General features: G+C 32.6%; 1 protein-coding gene across 10 annotated transcripts in view; it reads right to left on the reverse strand.

The window, feature by feature from the left end:
• Positions 1–15830, reverse strand: part of ZNF451 (zinc finger protein 451) — a 98026-nt gene that overhangs the window by 19666 nt on the left and 62530 nt on the right. For 8 of the 10 annotated variants that reach the window (XM_074310610.1, XM_074310609.1, XM_074310607.1 and 5 more), the window contains 5 exons: positions 12271–12421; positions 10586–10712; positions 8146–8299; positions 6677–6821; positions 1494–3121 (listed from right to left, as the gene is read on the reverse strand). In XM_074310610.1, the coding sequence (XP_074166711.1) occupies positions 1494–3121; positions 6677–6821; positions 8146–8299; positions 10586–10712; positions 12271–12421 (2205 nt within the window). The remainder of the gene's footprint in view (positions 1–1493; positions 3122–6676; positions 6822–8145; positions 8300–10585; positions 10713–12270; positions 12422–15830) is intronic. The other 2 variants (XM_074310611.1, XM_074310615.1) reach the window with 1 other exon arrangement.

The following is a 15830-nucleotide window of genomic DNA, read 5'->3' on the forward strand; positions in this document are numbered from 1 at the left end:
TTTTAGAAGTTTAATTTTTTAATTCCATCCTCATTTTCCCCCTTTCCCTTGTCTTAAGATCTCAGGGCTTTTATTCCTGCTAAAAACCCTTCAGAGATAAAGAAATGGTTAATGCCTCTTGTAAAACAACATTAGTAAATCAGTTAAGAGAAATGTAGTGTAATGGAAAGATACACTAGACTTGAAGTCAAAGGACTCATTGGTATGAGGTTCAAATTATGAGTTGTATGAACACATACACAACACACACATACATATATGTATGTATATTATGCAACAGATCTAAGGCCAAAAAGTATATCCACTAATTTTTTATGACTAACTTTATCTGGGAATATGTGTTATGTGTTTTTGCTATTGTCAAATATTAGCCACTAAAGTATGGGTAGTATGTGAAAAATGAACATGAGTTAGTCTTTTTGGAATATTTATCATTTTAAAATCACATTAAGTAAATGGTATTAAATTCAGTACAATAGACAAAATTTTTATTGGCTAAATTCTTCCTCAATTTTATAAATGTTTTACTCAAATATACTACTAACACTTAAGTCACTTAGCTAGGAACACAAACTCATGATTCCCAACCTTTTCTGCATAATCTCTTCTAAAAGGTATTTTTGTGAAATATTTCAAGTATGAAATCTCAAAAGGCAATTTTAGTTTTCTATTTTATACTCTAACTATGAATCCATTTGAATGTTTCATCAATGGGACCACAAAACATTTATGCTCATTCCTTGCTATCATTTTAAACACCATTGGTTCAGTTATTTTTTTAATATGCAGCTTTCCTTCTACATTAAACATAATGGAAAACAATCTTTTAAATTAAAAATTTTAAATTTTAAAAATTGAAACCCCAAAACATTGTAAAAGGCTTTTGAACAATCAACTGGCTCATTCTCCCGACTCAAAGGCTGGTGTTCTATCTACTGCGCCATCTAGCTGTCCCAACTGACTTTATTCTCAAAGGAGCTTGCAGGTTGTCAAAAATGATAATAGTAACATCCAGTAAAAGAACTTTTAAACTCTATAAAAACATGGACAAAAATCCTTAATTTCCTTTTACTGGAAAATTTCCTGTGCCTTATGAAAATCATGCCAACATTGGCAAGTAGAAAATGCTATATGATAATATTTTAGTCTTAAAAAACTAGCATATACTAAAAAGTCCCTTAAATTTGAAGTTTGGCTAAGAAAAACATGCAAATGGGAGATTTACCTTTTTAAACTAAGAGAATTCCAATGACTATACTCTGGGATGATCTATTAACTGAAAGTTAATTTTTCTCTCACATTTCTGGTTAAAACAGATTATGTCTGAGCTTGTTACTATATCAGAGACCTTATTATATAATTCAGCTGAATCATGTAATATATATTCACTATCTTATTGGAGACATGCTAACTATGCTGTATATATATGTTAAGTTTCTAATACAATTGTATGAAATTTGCATAGACATTAAATTATAATTTTAAGGTCATACCTATCTTCTGACAGCCTATGTCATTCTTAGCTCCTGAATCCATGTTTAGTAGTCTATTTGAAGGAGATTCTGAAATTTTTTGATAGCTTATGGGATGTTTCAGTTTTCTGTCTACACGTGCACCACTGGCAGTAAACTTGAATGGGTTTAATTTTTCTGGTCCAAAGTGAGCTATGTTGGGTTTTTGTAAGAAGCAATGTTTTGTGTGAAAATGTTGCTGAGCACTCTCAGCATCATGAAAATTTTTGCTGCAGACGGCGCACTTCACAAAGAACTGCTCTTCTTTATAATCTCTCTCTCCCTTGTGACGTTTAAGAACATGGGCATTCATGTCTGCTACATTCTGTGCTGTTGCTGAACACCAACAGCAGCGAAACCACAGATTACCTTTGTCGAGCAAGATCTGTAGACATCTACTGTGATCTTCCTTCCTATTTGTTTTGCAGATATAACTCTCCCGGCAGCCACATGTTAACAAGTTACTTTTCTCCAACACTGGGAAGTCATCCTCATTTTTAATTGAAGTTTCAGGCTTTTCTGATACAAAGACATAGTCTATGCTGTGGACATCCTTATAGTGACTCAAAAATGCTTCCTCCACGTCAAAAGTCAGATCACAGAGCCCACAGAAATATTTAATTTTGATATCATTTTCATGCTGGTCTTGGCAATGTCGGTATAATGTCTCTATCTTGTGAAAGGATTTTTTGCAATGGTCACAGCTGTACCTATGAAACTGATGACTTGTTAAGCACATACAATGATGTTTAACACTTTCCTGGGAATCAAACATATCTTCACAAATTCGGCACTGCCATTTCCCTCGTGGAGGGCTTTTTGGAGGACTTTTTGAAGGAGACTGAAGAACAGGCATACTAGCTGTAAGACTACTCCTGTTAGTAGGGCTACTCATCAATGTCTTAGAAGAGGATGGCAAAGGTTCCTCTTCTTCAGCATCTTGCTCATAAAAATAAGTATGTCCACGATGATATTCAGTCACATGAGCCATAATAGTCTCTTTTCTCCGTAATTCCTTTTTGCATGTCCGACACCAGAAGAGAAAGTTATTTAAATGTGCCCCTCCATGAAACCGACTCATGTGCAAACGCATAACACCTGCATCTTCAGACACTTTCCCACAGACTACACATTTATGACACATTGTATTTGCTGAGAATACATGCTTTTCTGCTGCATCTTCACTTAGGAACTTTTGTTGGCATTCACAAAACCAGACTGACTTTTGTTTTGTATGTACTACACTTTCACTGCTTTGATCCTCCAAATTTTTCTTCTTCTTTGGAGTAGTGCCACCTGCCTGTGTCCTTGAATCTTTACTGGATAGTGTTCTTTTAAGTGATGAAAATTTTGAATGCTCTAGCAGGAGGCGTAAATCAGAGGGAGGTTTGTTGCCTCCATTGATGTGACAATACATCAAGATGGACTCTTCCATTGAGGCAATGACTCGGACTTTGTGTCCTGAATTCTGCTTGTGATTATTGGTACTGCTCTCATCCACAAAGAGTTCATTGCAATTTTGACAATAACCTCTTGCTTTAAATCTCTCTGCAACCTGGGAGACACTCTTCTCAGCTACTGCTACAGGACCAGCATTTCGACAGTGGACTCTGAATTAAGACATAAAAGATAAAATATCTTTATGTATTTAATTTACGTATTTAAATTCTGTAATTACACAAATTTCATATAGCACTTGGTACAGGCAAGATAACAAAAACAAAAACACAAATACTCCCCCACTCTCCCCCCAGGCTAGGGTTAAGTGACTTGCCCAGGGTCACACATCTAGGAAGTGTTAAGTGTCTGAGCAGATTTTGAACTCAGGTCCTCCTGAATTCAGGGCTGGTACTCTATCCACTGCGCCACCTAGCTGCCCTCACAAATACTTTTAAATAATGGTAATGAATAATAACATTATGTAAACACCTCAAAATACTTACATATAGCCTGCTTACAATTTCTATGGAAGAAGACAAAGAGAATGAAGATGATTGACACATATTAGAGAACTGTAAGTAGTATCAAATACTACCTATATGTGTCTTACAGTTATAAAAATTATTCTTGAAGAAAAGAATAACTGCTTAATATGTGAATTTTTGATTTGGATTTTAACCATTAAGTAAGAATCAACTTCCCAAAATGGAATTAAACCAGTATTTCTATAAGTATGGCTCAAAGGAGAAATATGAAAATATATTCCTACCACATCATTTATTTGTAGAAGTGGAAGTACTATACAAATATGGTACAAGTCATACACTGAGACGTATTCAACATACTAATGAACTATAAGATTTTTAAGTCCTACTTCATTTTCTTGTCTTTAAAACCCTATCTGAGATAGCTCTCTTGAAGAGGGAGAAAGGAAAAAATATTGGGAAAATTATAATAAAGAAAATAAAAAGGTTTTTCAAATATGGCAGAAATTTCTGAGAATACAAATATAAACTGGCAGAAATTTTAGGAATTAATTTCATCTCTGTAAGTCTGACATGGGGGAAAATTAAAGCACTAATGTCAGTGTATAGTGGATTATCTGTAGATATGTTAGTTTATTATTCAGAATATAACAATGAAACAATTTCTTTCCAACTTTGCTGAGTTAAAAATATCACAAAAGCGGGGGCAGCTAGGTGGCGCAGTGGATAGAGCACCAGCCTTGAATTCAGAAGGACCCGAATTCAAATCTAATTTCAGACACTTAACACTTCCTAGCTGTGTGAGCCTGGGCAAGTCACTTAACCCCAGCCTCAAAAAAAAAAAAAAAAAAAAAAAAAAAAAAAAAAAAAAAAATCACAAAAGCTTTGGAAAAAAATATATTCCAATTTCATATATCTCATTAAAACATTGTTTAATGAATTACATAGAATTCCCAATACCCCTATTTTTGTCCACCTGCATTTTTTTTTTCCTCCATAGGCTAATTGTATACTATTTCAAAGTCTGATTCTTTTTATACAGCAAATAACTGTTTGGACATGTATACATATATTGTATTTAATTTATACTTTAACATATGTAACATGTATTGGTCAACCTGCCATTGGGGGAGGGCAGTAGGGGGAAGGAGGGGAAAAATTGGGACAAAAGGCTTGGCATCTGTCAGTGCTGTAAAATTACCCGTGCATATATCTTGTAAAAAAAAAAAAAAAAATCATTGTTCATGGGTCAGGGGGTGATTTCTTTGTAATCTCAGAATAAATATATAATAATTAGATTGAGAGTAACTTTGGAAAGATCATTAAAAGTCCAACTCTATAAACTCAGCAATAGTTAAGAACTCATCCTATCTCCAAAGCTTTGTCTAAGGTACCATGACCCTAACAAATAACCTAATTAATTTATGGTTTTTAAGGCCCATTTATTTAAAAAATAAAACAACTTTTGATTTCTATCTTCTGCATTTGGTAATAATATATCACATTAAATAACCCTTATTATTTATACTTAGAGAAGTTTCTTATAAAGTTTCAATTCAGTTTTCTTTTCTCCAGGTAGAATAATCTATATTATTTTAATCCTTCTTCAAAAGTTGTTTTCCAGTCTTCAATTATTACTCTGGCTAATTCTAGCCCAATATCCTATTTCTGAAGCAAAACCAGAATGGAGATCCCTGTTAAATCCAGTTTCTCTTTTTCCCTACCACTACATTTTTTGTTTAAAAAAAAACAAACAAACAAACAAAAAAACTACTTTTAGTTTCAGTGTCTCTGACTCTGTACAAATAGGGGTGCTCTACACAAAAAGCTCTATTAAAATTTACTGTAATAAATTTCAAGAAATGTGTGTTTTTTTGGTAGAGGTATGCTAAGTCTATTTAAATATATTTTTTTTTTTTTCCTTTTTGCTGAGGCAATTAGGGTTAAAGAACTTGCCCAGGGTTTACACACCTAGGAAGTATTAAGTATCTGAGGCAAGATTTGAAACTCAGGTCCTCCTAATTTCAGGGCTGGTGCTCTATCCACTGCACCAACTAACTGCCCCTATTTAAATCTTTAAGACACAGAATTTTTTATTTATCATCTGTTATTGTACAACCTATATCAAATTACTTGTCTTAAGGAAGAGGGATCAGAGAATTTGAAGTCCAAAATTTTAAATAAAAAGAGTTTAAAAACTCTTTACATGTGATTGGGGGAAAAAAATACTACCTACTGAAAAAAATGAAAGAATTGATAAATAGCCATATAGAATGACTTTACAAATATACAAATATTTGTGACTAATGGTGTAGCCATTTTGGGATGAGAGGTGTGTGGGTAAAATAAATATACATAACTATTATATTTTAAAGGAATGGCAAATCATACACAGGAGATTTATAGTTTTCATGTACAATCTCATTTTTTTTATTATATTGTGTTACAGAAATACTTGTTTTATTCCATAAATCAAAAATAAATTTTAAAGGTTATGTTCATTTAGCTTCAGATGAGGCAAATGGAGACCCAGAAATATGATAAACTCCATCCATTCATAATGATTCCTGATACTTTACCCTCAAGTAATGTTGCCTGTTCTACTTAAATAATGCCAATTATATAGCTATTTCATCTTCTATATGTATATGTTTTTAAAGGTCCTGGAAGAGAACAATTGGTCTTACACTTCTTCCTTCCCCTTTATGACATCTAGCAAAGAGTAAAACAAATATAATAATATCACCTACCATTAGTGCTTTAATAATATTTTCTTATTTTATTCTTCACAACCACTGTTGGAGACAGTGCTATTATCCTCATTTTACAGAAGAAACTTAAGTAGTAGAGATAAAGAGGTTAAGTGACTTTCCCAAAGTCACACAGCTAGTAAAATGTGAGGATGAATTTAAACTCAAGACATACTTAGAGAACAAATTCAAAGTGTTTTTACTGGGGTGCCACCCTCAGTGCCTCCTAGGAACTTTATAGTTCAATTTCTTTAGAGTAATTTAAATATGTAAGATATGTTAAAAGATATGAAATGTAGCAATTAAATAGCTTCTTTATATAGATAGGAACTTTAAAATATTCAATTTTACTACTTTTCTCTCAAGTTGCAGAGTTATTTAATCTTTAAAGTCTCCATTCAGAAACATCTTGCATTAGCATAAAGATAAGGTTAAACTTCTGCTACTTGGCAGTTAAAATCATATTCAATTACTTCAATCATATACTTACCTGAAATGGGCTGTGAGATCCATGTGAGAACGTAATGTTTTGTGGCAGGCCATGCATTTCACTTGAAAGGGGACTTCTTTACAGAGAGATATCAAAAGTTTCTTTGCAAAAGATGGAAACGGTATAGGACTTATTTCCTTGTCATCTGGAGAAAAATGGACAAAATAAATTACAAATATCCTCACAAACCCTCAACCCATGCACAATATAAAACTAATGATATTTTAAAAGGATGTCACTTTTCAACCTACCTGGGAAGAAATGTTGATTTTATAGGAATTTGCGGTATTTCACTGAAAAAGTAACCTAAGTTCAAGTACTAAATATCCAAAAGTAGAGACACTAACAAGTTTTTTTTTTTTCATTCCTAAGAATTTTAATCATTAAAAAAATGAAGTTTTCCTAATTTTTGGAGTTGTCAAAATGTTGCATATAGTGTTTAACAAGTGACAATTCTCTTCTGAATGAGGTTATCTAAGAAGACCCATAAAACAAAATGGTCTTGGCAAGAATTTTTTTTATTATTATTATTTTTTTTTAACTGAGGCTGGGGTTAAGTGACTTGCCCAGGGTCACACAGCTAGGAAGTGTTAAGTGTCTGAGATCAGATCTACTGTACCACCTAGCTGCCCCCGGAAAGAATTTTTTAAAAAGACCAATCCAATAATAGTCCCAAACTTAAAATACTACAAAAAGCTCATCTCATGTGACCATGGGTGTTAAGTCAAAGCCTCTGAGTCTCGATGATAAAAACATTTCCTTAAAGAGTGGAAAAATATACCTGACTACTTGGATTCAATTCTCTTCTGAACTGGAGGTTATTCTAAGAAGATTCATGAAATAAAATGGTCTTGTGAAAGATGATTGAAGATTGAGATTGCAATGCAATTGATTGAAGATTGAGAATGCAAAAGATGAGATTGCACATGAAAATTTTTTTAAAAGACCAATCAAATAATAGTTGAGTACCAAACTTCAAATACTACACCCAAGGCTCATTTAATGTGACCATGGGTATGGTATAAGGACAAATTCTCAGAGTCTTGATAATAAAAATATTTCCTTAAATGTACCTCACTATCTGGCTGCCATAGGAGTCTAAGTCTGGCTCTCACCTAAACAAGAAAATATATGCTTCTGTGTGATACATAATAACTATGAAACAGAATATACAGTGGAATTTCCCTTTCTGAGGCTCAGTTTCCTAATTTGTAAAATTGGCCACGGGGGAGGGAAGAGAAGGGAGAAAAGGGTATGGGAGGATGGGAGAAAGTGTTGGACTAGTTCATATTTAGCATGTTCTTCCAGCTCTAATATTCCCTGAGTTTATTTAAAATTTTTTTTATAATCTCTTTTGATCCTGCTCCCCCCTCTTCCCTAACCTGCCCCACAGTTCCTTTGTACACACTACTCTCTCAAAAGAAGCTTGCTGAACTAAATTAAATATTGGAAAAAAAATATAAACATACCACCCAGTTTAAAACTCTGAAGGAAATGATTTTTTCCAGACATATGCCGCAAACATTCATCCTTGTTGCTAAAAAGAAGGAAGCAATTTGGACATGCAAAGCACTGAATAAGCTGAGGAAGAAGATTGGCTTTATGTCCATCAGCTGCAGCTGCCTAAAATAAGACAAAATAGTTTAGATATGCAACTAAGTAGTAAAGTTCAAGGATTTAATAGTTAAGACAATTGCATAAAATTATTTTCAATAGTTTTTTCCAGGTTTTATGACATATACCAATGTGCAGTTTATCAATTGCTTTCACAAGATTTTCAATTTTGAAGTGACATGAAGTAACATAATTACAATAGTACTTTCACAAGTGTTACTAAATTTATTGATGCATGATCTTAGTCTCTTTCTTTAGCCTCTCTAGGTCTCGGTTTTCTCATTTGCACAAAGAAGAGGGTTAATGCAGTATTATAAAATTCTTTCCAACTCTAGAACTAGGTTTCGAATATTGTGTAAAAAAAGCTTGTGTATTAACCCCCTCCCCACCACCAAAAAACACATCATAGAAATGAGAAAATGAACTGTAGTGAATAACTAACAGCAAAAATTTGGCAGGGATAAGAATTTGTGAAGGGAGAGTAATGTGAAATAAATATTTGTAGAAAAGTAAGCTTAAATCCAGGTTGTGAAGGATACTTGAAAAGTCAGAGTAGTTAGCATTTTATCTTTGATACGCTACAACTTCCGGAGCAGGACAATGCCATGGGTAGACTTGTACTTTTAAGATTACTAAGCATAGTTTTGATTAAAGAAAATGAAGAAGATCAATTAGGAATCCTGACCCTAAAAATTCACTTTGCTACCATACTTGTGTTATTTTTTCTAATTTAGTAAAGTGAAATTTAAATTAAAAAAAAAATTTTCCCGTTGACACTAAGGAAAATTCAGACCTAAAGTTACATCTATTTGTAGTTATTTTATTAGCCAAAAGAGATCACTAGAGGATTTTCTGGAATTCACTTTTCTAAAACATTAATTTTGTATCTGTGGACTCTTGTCAGCCTGAAAGAAAGTGAGCTTATTCCAAATAGATTAGACATCCTTATAAGTTTAGGGCCTTAGATCATTTAGACAGCTTTTTTCAGTTAAGAATGGCTATTTACCTTATCTGCTGCCTTTCAATCTTTTTTAATTAGCTCAAGATTGGAGGCACTAGAAATATCCTATTGTTGCCATTGCTATGGGTTGTCGTTAGCGCAAGAGAAATAAATTCTCTTTATTCTCAGCATTTTGCTCTCCAGAATTATTGCCTTTTCTGTTTTCTAATATAAATATAATAATATATAATTATAATTAAATATATATAAATAAAATTATAATTTCATAATAATAAAAGGTCTTCCATTTTGGAGGATTTGACAAACATTAAGTACATAGTGTACATAAGATGCCATATACTAAGTTGCTCCTTCCAAGGAGTTTATTACAATTTAATGAGAGGCAGATCTAAGATATATAAACAGAAATGATTCATGAAGTCAGAGATTGAGGTTAAAGAGACTAAGAAAAGTGCTCTAGAAAAATTTCAGGTAGGAACTTACTTTCTGAGGAGTGATTAAAGGAAAGCTTTATTGTGAAAGGTGGCATACATGATCTGAGCCTTGGAGAATAGGGCCTATAATTTATAGGACAAGGTTTGCAAGGTTACATTTATAAAGTAAAATCAATGAGAATGGATCTGTAATTGTATCTGTAATATTAGATTTAGCTTTACAGAAGAAATTTTTTTAAAAGTAGTAATACTAGTAAAAGCAAAAAAAATCCCAAGTAAAGCAGTAAAAAGTACTAACTTGATTAATTTTATACTTGTCAATTCTCCCCATCTCCCAAAACTGTCTTTTCATCCTAAATACTCATAATAGAATGTAGACTAGAACTGGAAAGAGTTCCAACCCTCTTCATCACATAAGTAAGAAAACAAGAGGCCCAGAGCTAGGGAAAGAGACTAAGATAACACACATAGTGAGTAAAAACTTTTAAAGGTAAAATGCGTAGGAAAAGGGCATATGAGAGACCATAAAGATCTCATAATAGTTATTTTCAGGGAACCAATGTATGTTTGGTGAGATATGCTTATAGTTTTGTACCCACTATGGTCAGATATGCTTCTTTATCTACTGTGGTTTTCTAATGCTCACAAGAATAATTCAACAGATCTAGTTTGATGAATCTCATCCATAAGGTGCATAAGTTATGTACATAATATATAATCCACAAACCAAATTTTAAATTCTCTTCATCTGTTAGCTTTATTGTTGCTATTTATCTGATGAGAGGTATAATTTAGATTTTTAAAAATGAAAAATTAAAAGTTATGGAGAAATATACTCACTTTCATAAATTCCACAAAAAATAGAATATGTGCCCTTCCTTCCCTTATAAAGATTCTTACCTTAGCAAAAAGGTGATCACTATATTGCTGTTGGGTAGCAAATTTTTTATAACATATTACACATGCAAAAGAATTGGTGAGGGGTCCATGCAGTGTAATTGTTGGATCACATGGAGAATGATCAAACCTACAAAGTAACGGAGATCTGTATCAAAGTTTAAATTTCACAATCATTCAAGAAAGATTTATTAAATACCATTATGGCATCTGCCTATACTAAAGATAGGGATATTTTTATAACTATAAAATGAAAGCATTTGCCCTCAAAAATCTTATCTTTTAAGCATAAAGGGAATGTACAAAATTAAAACATGTACAAAAATTAAGTCTATATAAACATATGCAAAGTAAATATGATTTTACCTTGAAATTTCAAAAGAGACATATTAAAAATGAGACTGGGAGCGGAGATCAAGAAAGCTTTTTCATAAAGTAGTGATATTTGAGAAATTTCCCAAAAGAAGTTGTCTAATCTAATGCAATATAAATTAGGAAATACAAAGAATTCTGTAAAAACTATATGCCAGTTATAAAATGACTTTCTTACTCAATATTATTTAAACTAGAGTTCAACATCAAACTAATATTCAAAATGGTAGATTAGCCTTCCAATTCTTTACCAAGATCAGAGGAAGGTAGCATCTAAGGGCTGTTATGACAGCTTTTTATACAGAATCTAGAGGGCCACTATATTGAATTTCATTCCTATAAAACAGAAGATAAATAGACTACTTGTTATATACTGATGAAATATAAGTAAATAGATAATTCCTTAATTCTTTCCAGAGTTCTCTGTTTTATATCAAAGTAATTTGAGTATACAGTGAAGTACTAGCATATAATAGTGCTGATTCATCATTTGCCAGTTTCCTCCTAAAGAGCAAGCCCTACATGTGAAATCTCTATCCTGAAAGTAAAGGACTTAAGTTTTGTCAATATTTAGAACAAGTATGCATTGCTATAACTCTGAGTATTCAAGAAATCAGGAGAAATCAAAAGAGGGAAGTAGAGGCAGAGAATGTAGCACCTACATAATCTCCAGAATTTACTTGGCCACTATCTAGGGGCACAGCACTATCAGCGGCCTATCAAACTGAATTAATGTCTAACAAGGAGGATATTTAGGTACTGTGTAATGGTAGCAAATAACAATGACTCTTACGAAGACCCATCTTTGGCAGTATTGTGGTTAGGAAGTCTTGCAGGCTGTCAATAAATCCTTCTATTTAAATTCCTCTATACCTGAAAGTCAACTTACATTGAAACCACTGAGAAAACTGGGCTTGAAATATGTAGTTTTTAAATAGCTTTTGTTTCAAGAATTTTTTTTATTGTGTGTCAATAATATCCTTAAGTTAGTTCTTGATAAAAAGGGTAAAAACCCAAAGAGGGTTTTTTAAAACCAAATAATTTTAAAATTCTTTTTAAGTCATCCCTGAATTAAAAATGCAAAGTTTGGGCAAGTTTTCAATATTATTATAAATATCATTATTAAAAAAAAAACCACTATGAATTTATCAAATTATCTAAATATTTGAAAATAAAGATTTAAAGCCACAAACACAAAAATAAAAACAATAATACTGATTATCCTTTCAAATTTGTATTATAAAGCAACTAATATGACAACAACAAAAACCCAATGTTGTATATTTATTCTGAATGCTAAGAAACAAGATGCTGACCTTTTCAAATGACCTAAGAGAAGGTGCCCATTGTCAAACTCTTTGTTACAATACATTATGGGGCATGAAATAGGTTTGCTGGACATCGGCATTTGGTCTGCTTTTCGAATTGGACCTCTTCTTCCAGAATTAATTGTGCCTGTTTTGAGTCCTGCAATAAAAAAACAAGATATAGATGTATAAAACTCAGATACCTCTATCTATTTTAGCAATTACTCAATTTATATGAAAAAAAGTCATTTCTATACTGTGCATAAAACTTTATATATAATAGAAATTTTTTTCTTTTTTCTGGTAGCAAACAGAGCAGATTAATTTTCTTATTTAAAGAAAGGAAACAGTTTTACTAGCTTCAAAAAAAACCCTGACATTTTCTACTAAAATTTATCTGAGATCTTCTGAAGAATTACAATTTTATTAACAAAAATGCCTTACAGTTTCATGCAACATTTGAAAAGTTAGGATTTTGAAAAAGGTGTTCCATGAGACCACCCCTTAAAGTTTAGAGGGGAACAACCACAAATACAAGACACAAATACATCTCTTATCTCTATAACTTTTCAAAAAAATTGCTAGTGAAATATCTTTCTCTCTCTTATTGTTTTCCTATTAACAAATTAAGCATTTAGTGGTTGTTGTTTTTTTTTAATAGCTTTTTATTTACAAGATATATACATGGATAATTTTACAGCACTGACAATTGCCAAGCCTTTTGTTCCAATTTTTCCCCTCCTTCCCCCCCACTCCCCTCCTCCAATGGCAGGTTGACCAATACATGTTCAATATGTTAAAGTATAAATTAAATACAATATATGTATACATGTCCAGTTATTTTGCTGTACAAAAAGAATTGACTTTGAAATAGTGTATCATTAGCCTGTGAAGGAAATAAAAAAGGCAGGGGGATAAAATTAGAGGGATTGGGAATTCTATGTAATGGTTCATAGTCGTCTCTTCGAGTTCTTTCACTGGGCATAACTGGTTCAGTTCATTACTGCTCTTTTGGAACTGATTTGGTTCATCTCATTGTTGAAGATGGCCACGTCCATCAGAACTGATCTTCATATAATATTGTTGTTGAAGTATATAATGATCTCCTGGTCCTGCTCATTCACTCAGCATTAGTTCATGTAAGTCTCTCCAGGCCTTTCTGAAATCATCCTATTGGTCATTTCTTATAGAACAATAATATTCCATAATATTCCTATACCACAATTTGTTCAACCATTCTCCAACTGATGGGCATCCACTCAGTTTCCAGTTTCTGGCCACTAAAAAGAGGGCTGCCACAAACATTCTTGCACATACAGGTCCCTTTCCCTTCTTTAAGATCTCTTTGGGATATAAGCCCAGTAGTAACACTGCTGGGTCAAAGGATATTACACAGTTTGATAACTTTTTGAGCATAGTTCCAAATCATTCTCCAGAATGGCTGGGTATATTCACAATTCCACCAACAATGTATCAGTGTCCCTGTTTTCCCACATCTCCTCCAACATTCTGCATTTAAGCATTTAGTGTTAGCAAGTTTACAAGGTTTGACTTTTAGAAGGCCTAGGTTTTCAAGGAAAAAAATACATTTTTACAGTACAACTTTCCAAAAACCTTTTACAATATAGACAATTCTAGCCCCACAGGAAAATTACTCTTTCAGAGAATTACACCAACCCCACTCAAAGTACATTCCAAAACTATCAAATTAAGCTCCAGAGAAGATCAGTATTCTTCCACAACTTTATACATATGCATTATCAGTACAGTAGAAAAGCATTGGCTCTGGTCCCAAGAGTCAAAGGAACTCAAGTTCAAATCTAGTCTTGGATAATATATATCATCTGTGTTATCAAACAAATTACATAACCTCCCTAAATTTTAAAAGGTTTCTTCATCTGGAAAATGAAGGGCTTGGACTAGATGGCCTTTGGTGTCTTCTACTTCTACACCTATGATCAAAGGACTAAACTTCATGAGAGCCAAAGGGAGAAAAAAATCTATTTCCCTATTTCTCCCTATTCTATTTGGTTCCATTACTTTTCTTTTCCTTTCCATTCTTCTTACCAATTTTCTCCTTGAGCCCATACCTCTCAAGAAAATAAGAACATTAACACAAAATTTCTGCATATAATTGTCAATTTCTAACACATGCCATAAAAATTTAGATATGCTTCCAGATGTCAAGAGAACATAAAAAATTGTGAAACTCAATATCTATGTATACATAGTTTATCATTAAGTATTAAATTATAAAAATGGCTTTATAAGCTCATTAAACATTATCATCTCAACTTTTGTGCAACTGGGTGGACACAATGGATAGAGCTATGTCCATATCCTGGAAAAGAATGAGTTCAAATGTAGCTTTAGACACTACTACCTCCATGACCTTAAGGAAGTTACAAGTTACTGCCTCAATTTCCTCAACTGTAAAACTAAGATAATAATAATAGGGCATATTTTGAAGATAAAATGATATACCTATCTTATTTTGCAAACCTTAAAGCATTATATAAATCACACACACACATTTATATGTATATTATATAATCACTATGACCAACAGAACAGATAAAGATGATATGTGACTGAATTTGGGGTCAATTTAAATCCCACTCCACCACCATTTAGTTTATTAACTTACACTTCCCTGGGCCTAATATCTCAGTAAGTTGAAACCTGGTTGCCTCTAAAATCCTAATTCCAGTTCTAAATCTTTGGACTTATGTGAAAGTAATTTGATAAGCTTCTAATACTTTTATAGATAAGAGCAGGATTCTCTCTGAAAGATTTAAATTACAATGAACAAATCTTATAGACTATTAAAGCTAGAAGGGATCAAAGAGATTATTCTAAACCAACTTCCCCCCACTTCTGAGGTCCAGAATTAGATGAAATTATTTGCCTAAACATTCATCTAAGGGTCAGCAAATAACATTAAGCAAAATTTCAATCCAGGTCATCTTCTGACTCTAGATATGGTAAACCTTTTCCAATAAGCTAGCATAGTTACCTGTTTTCATAATTCAAGTTTTTTTATTTCACTTATATTTGACTCCTGGGGTCCTAAAGATCTGAAAGGGATCCTATAAATAATCAAATCTAATCTTCACTTCATTTTACAGATGAGACTAAAGCTTAGAGAAGTGACAAATATCACACAGTATTAGGCAAAGTATCTGAGGCTGGGATCTGAACTTTATTATTACTATGCTGCTCTTCTCCAATAAAGAACAAGTAACATGAGTTTTCAGCTAGAACTATATTTGGTACTAACTTGGACAGCCATAAAATAGAAATGGTAGTGTGGAATTCAGTAATTATTTATTAAGGACCTATCATGTACAGAGTACAAAACACAAAAATGAACAACAAATAGGCCCCTAGCTTCAGAAAGTTTGCATTGTATATTATTTTTTGATGATTTCAAGGAGAAAAAAATACAGTAAAAACAAGACACTAAAATAAGCTCTAAAAAATTCATTTTGTTAATGTCACGTTCATTTACTCTGTAACATTTTAAATTTGGGGGACAACTAAAGTATTAGAAGACTTCAGCTCCACTA

This window comes from Sminthopsis crassicaudata, chromosome 4 (genome assembly GCF_048593235.1).
Source record: "Sminthopsis crassicaudata isolate SCR6 chromosome 4, ASM4859323v1, whole genome shotgun sequence".
In the NCBI taxonomy this organism is placed as follows: domain Eukaryota; kingdom Metazoa; phylum Chordata; class Mammalia; order Dasyuromorphia; family Dasyuridae; genus Sminthopsis; species Sminthopsis crassicaudata.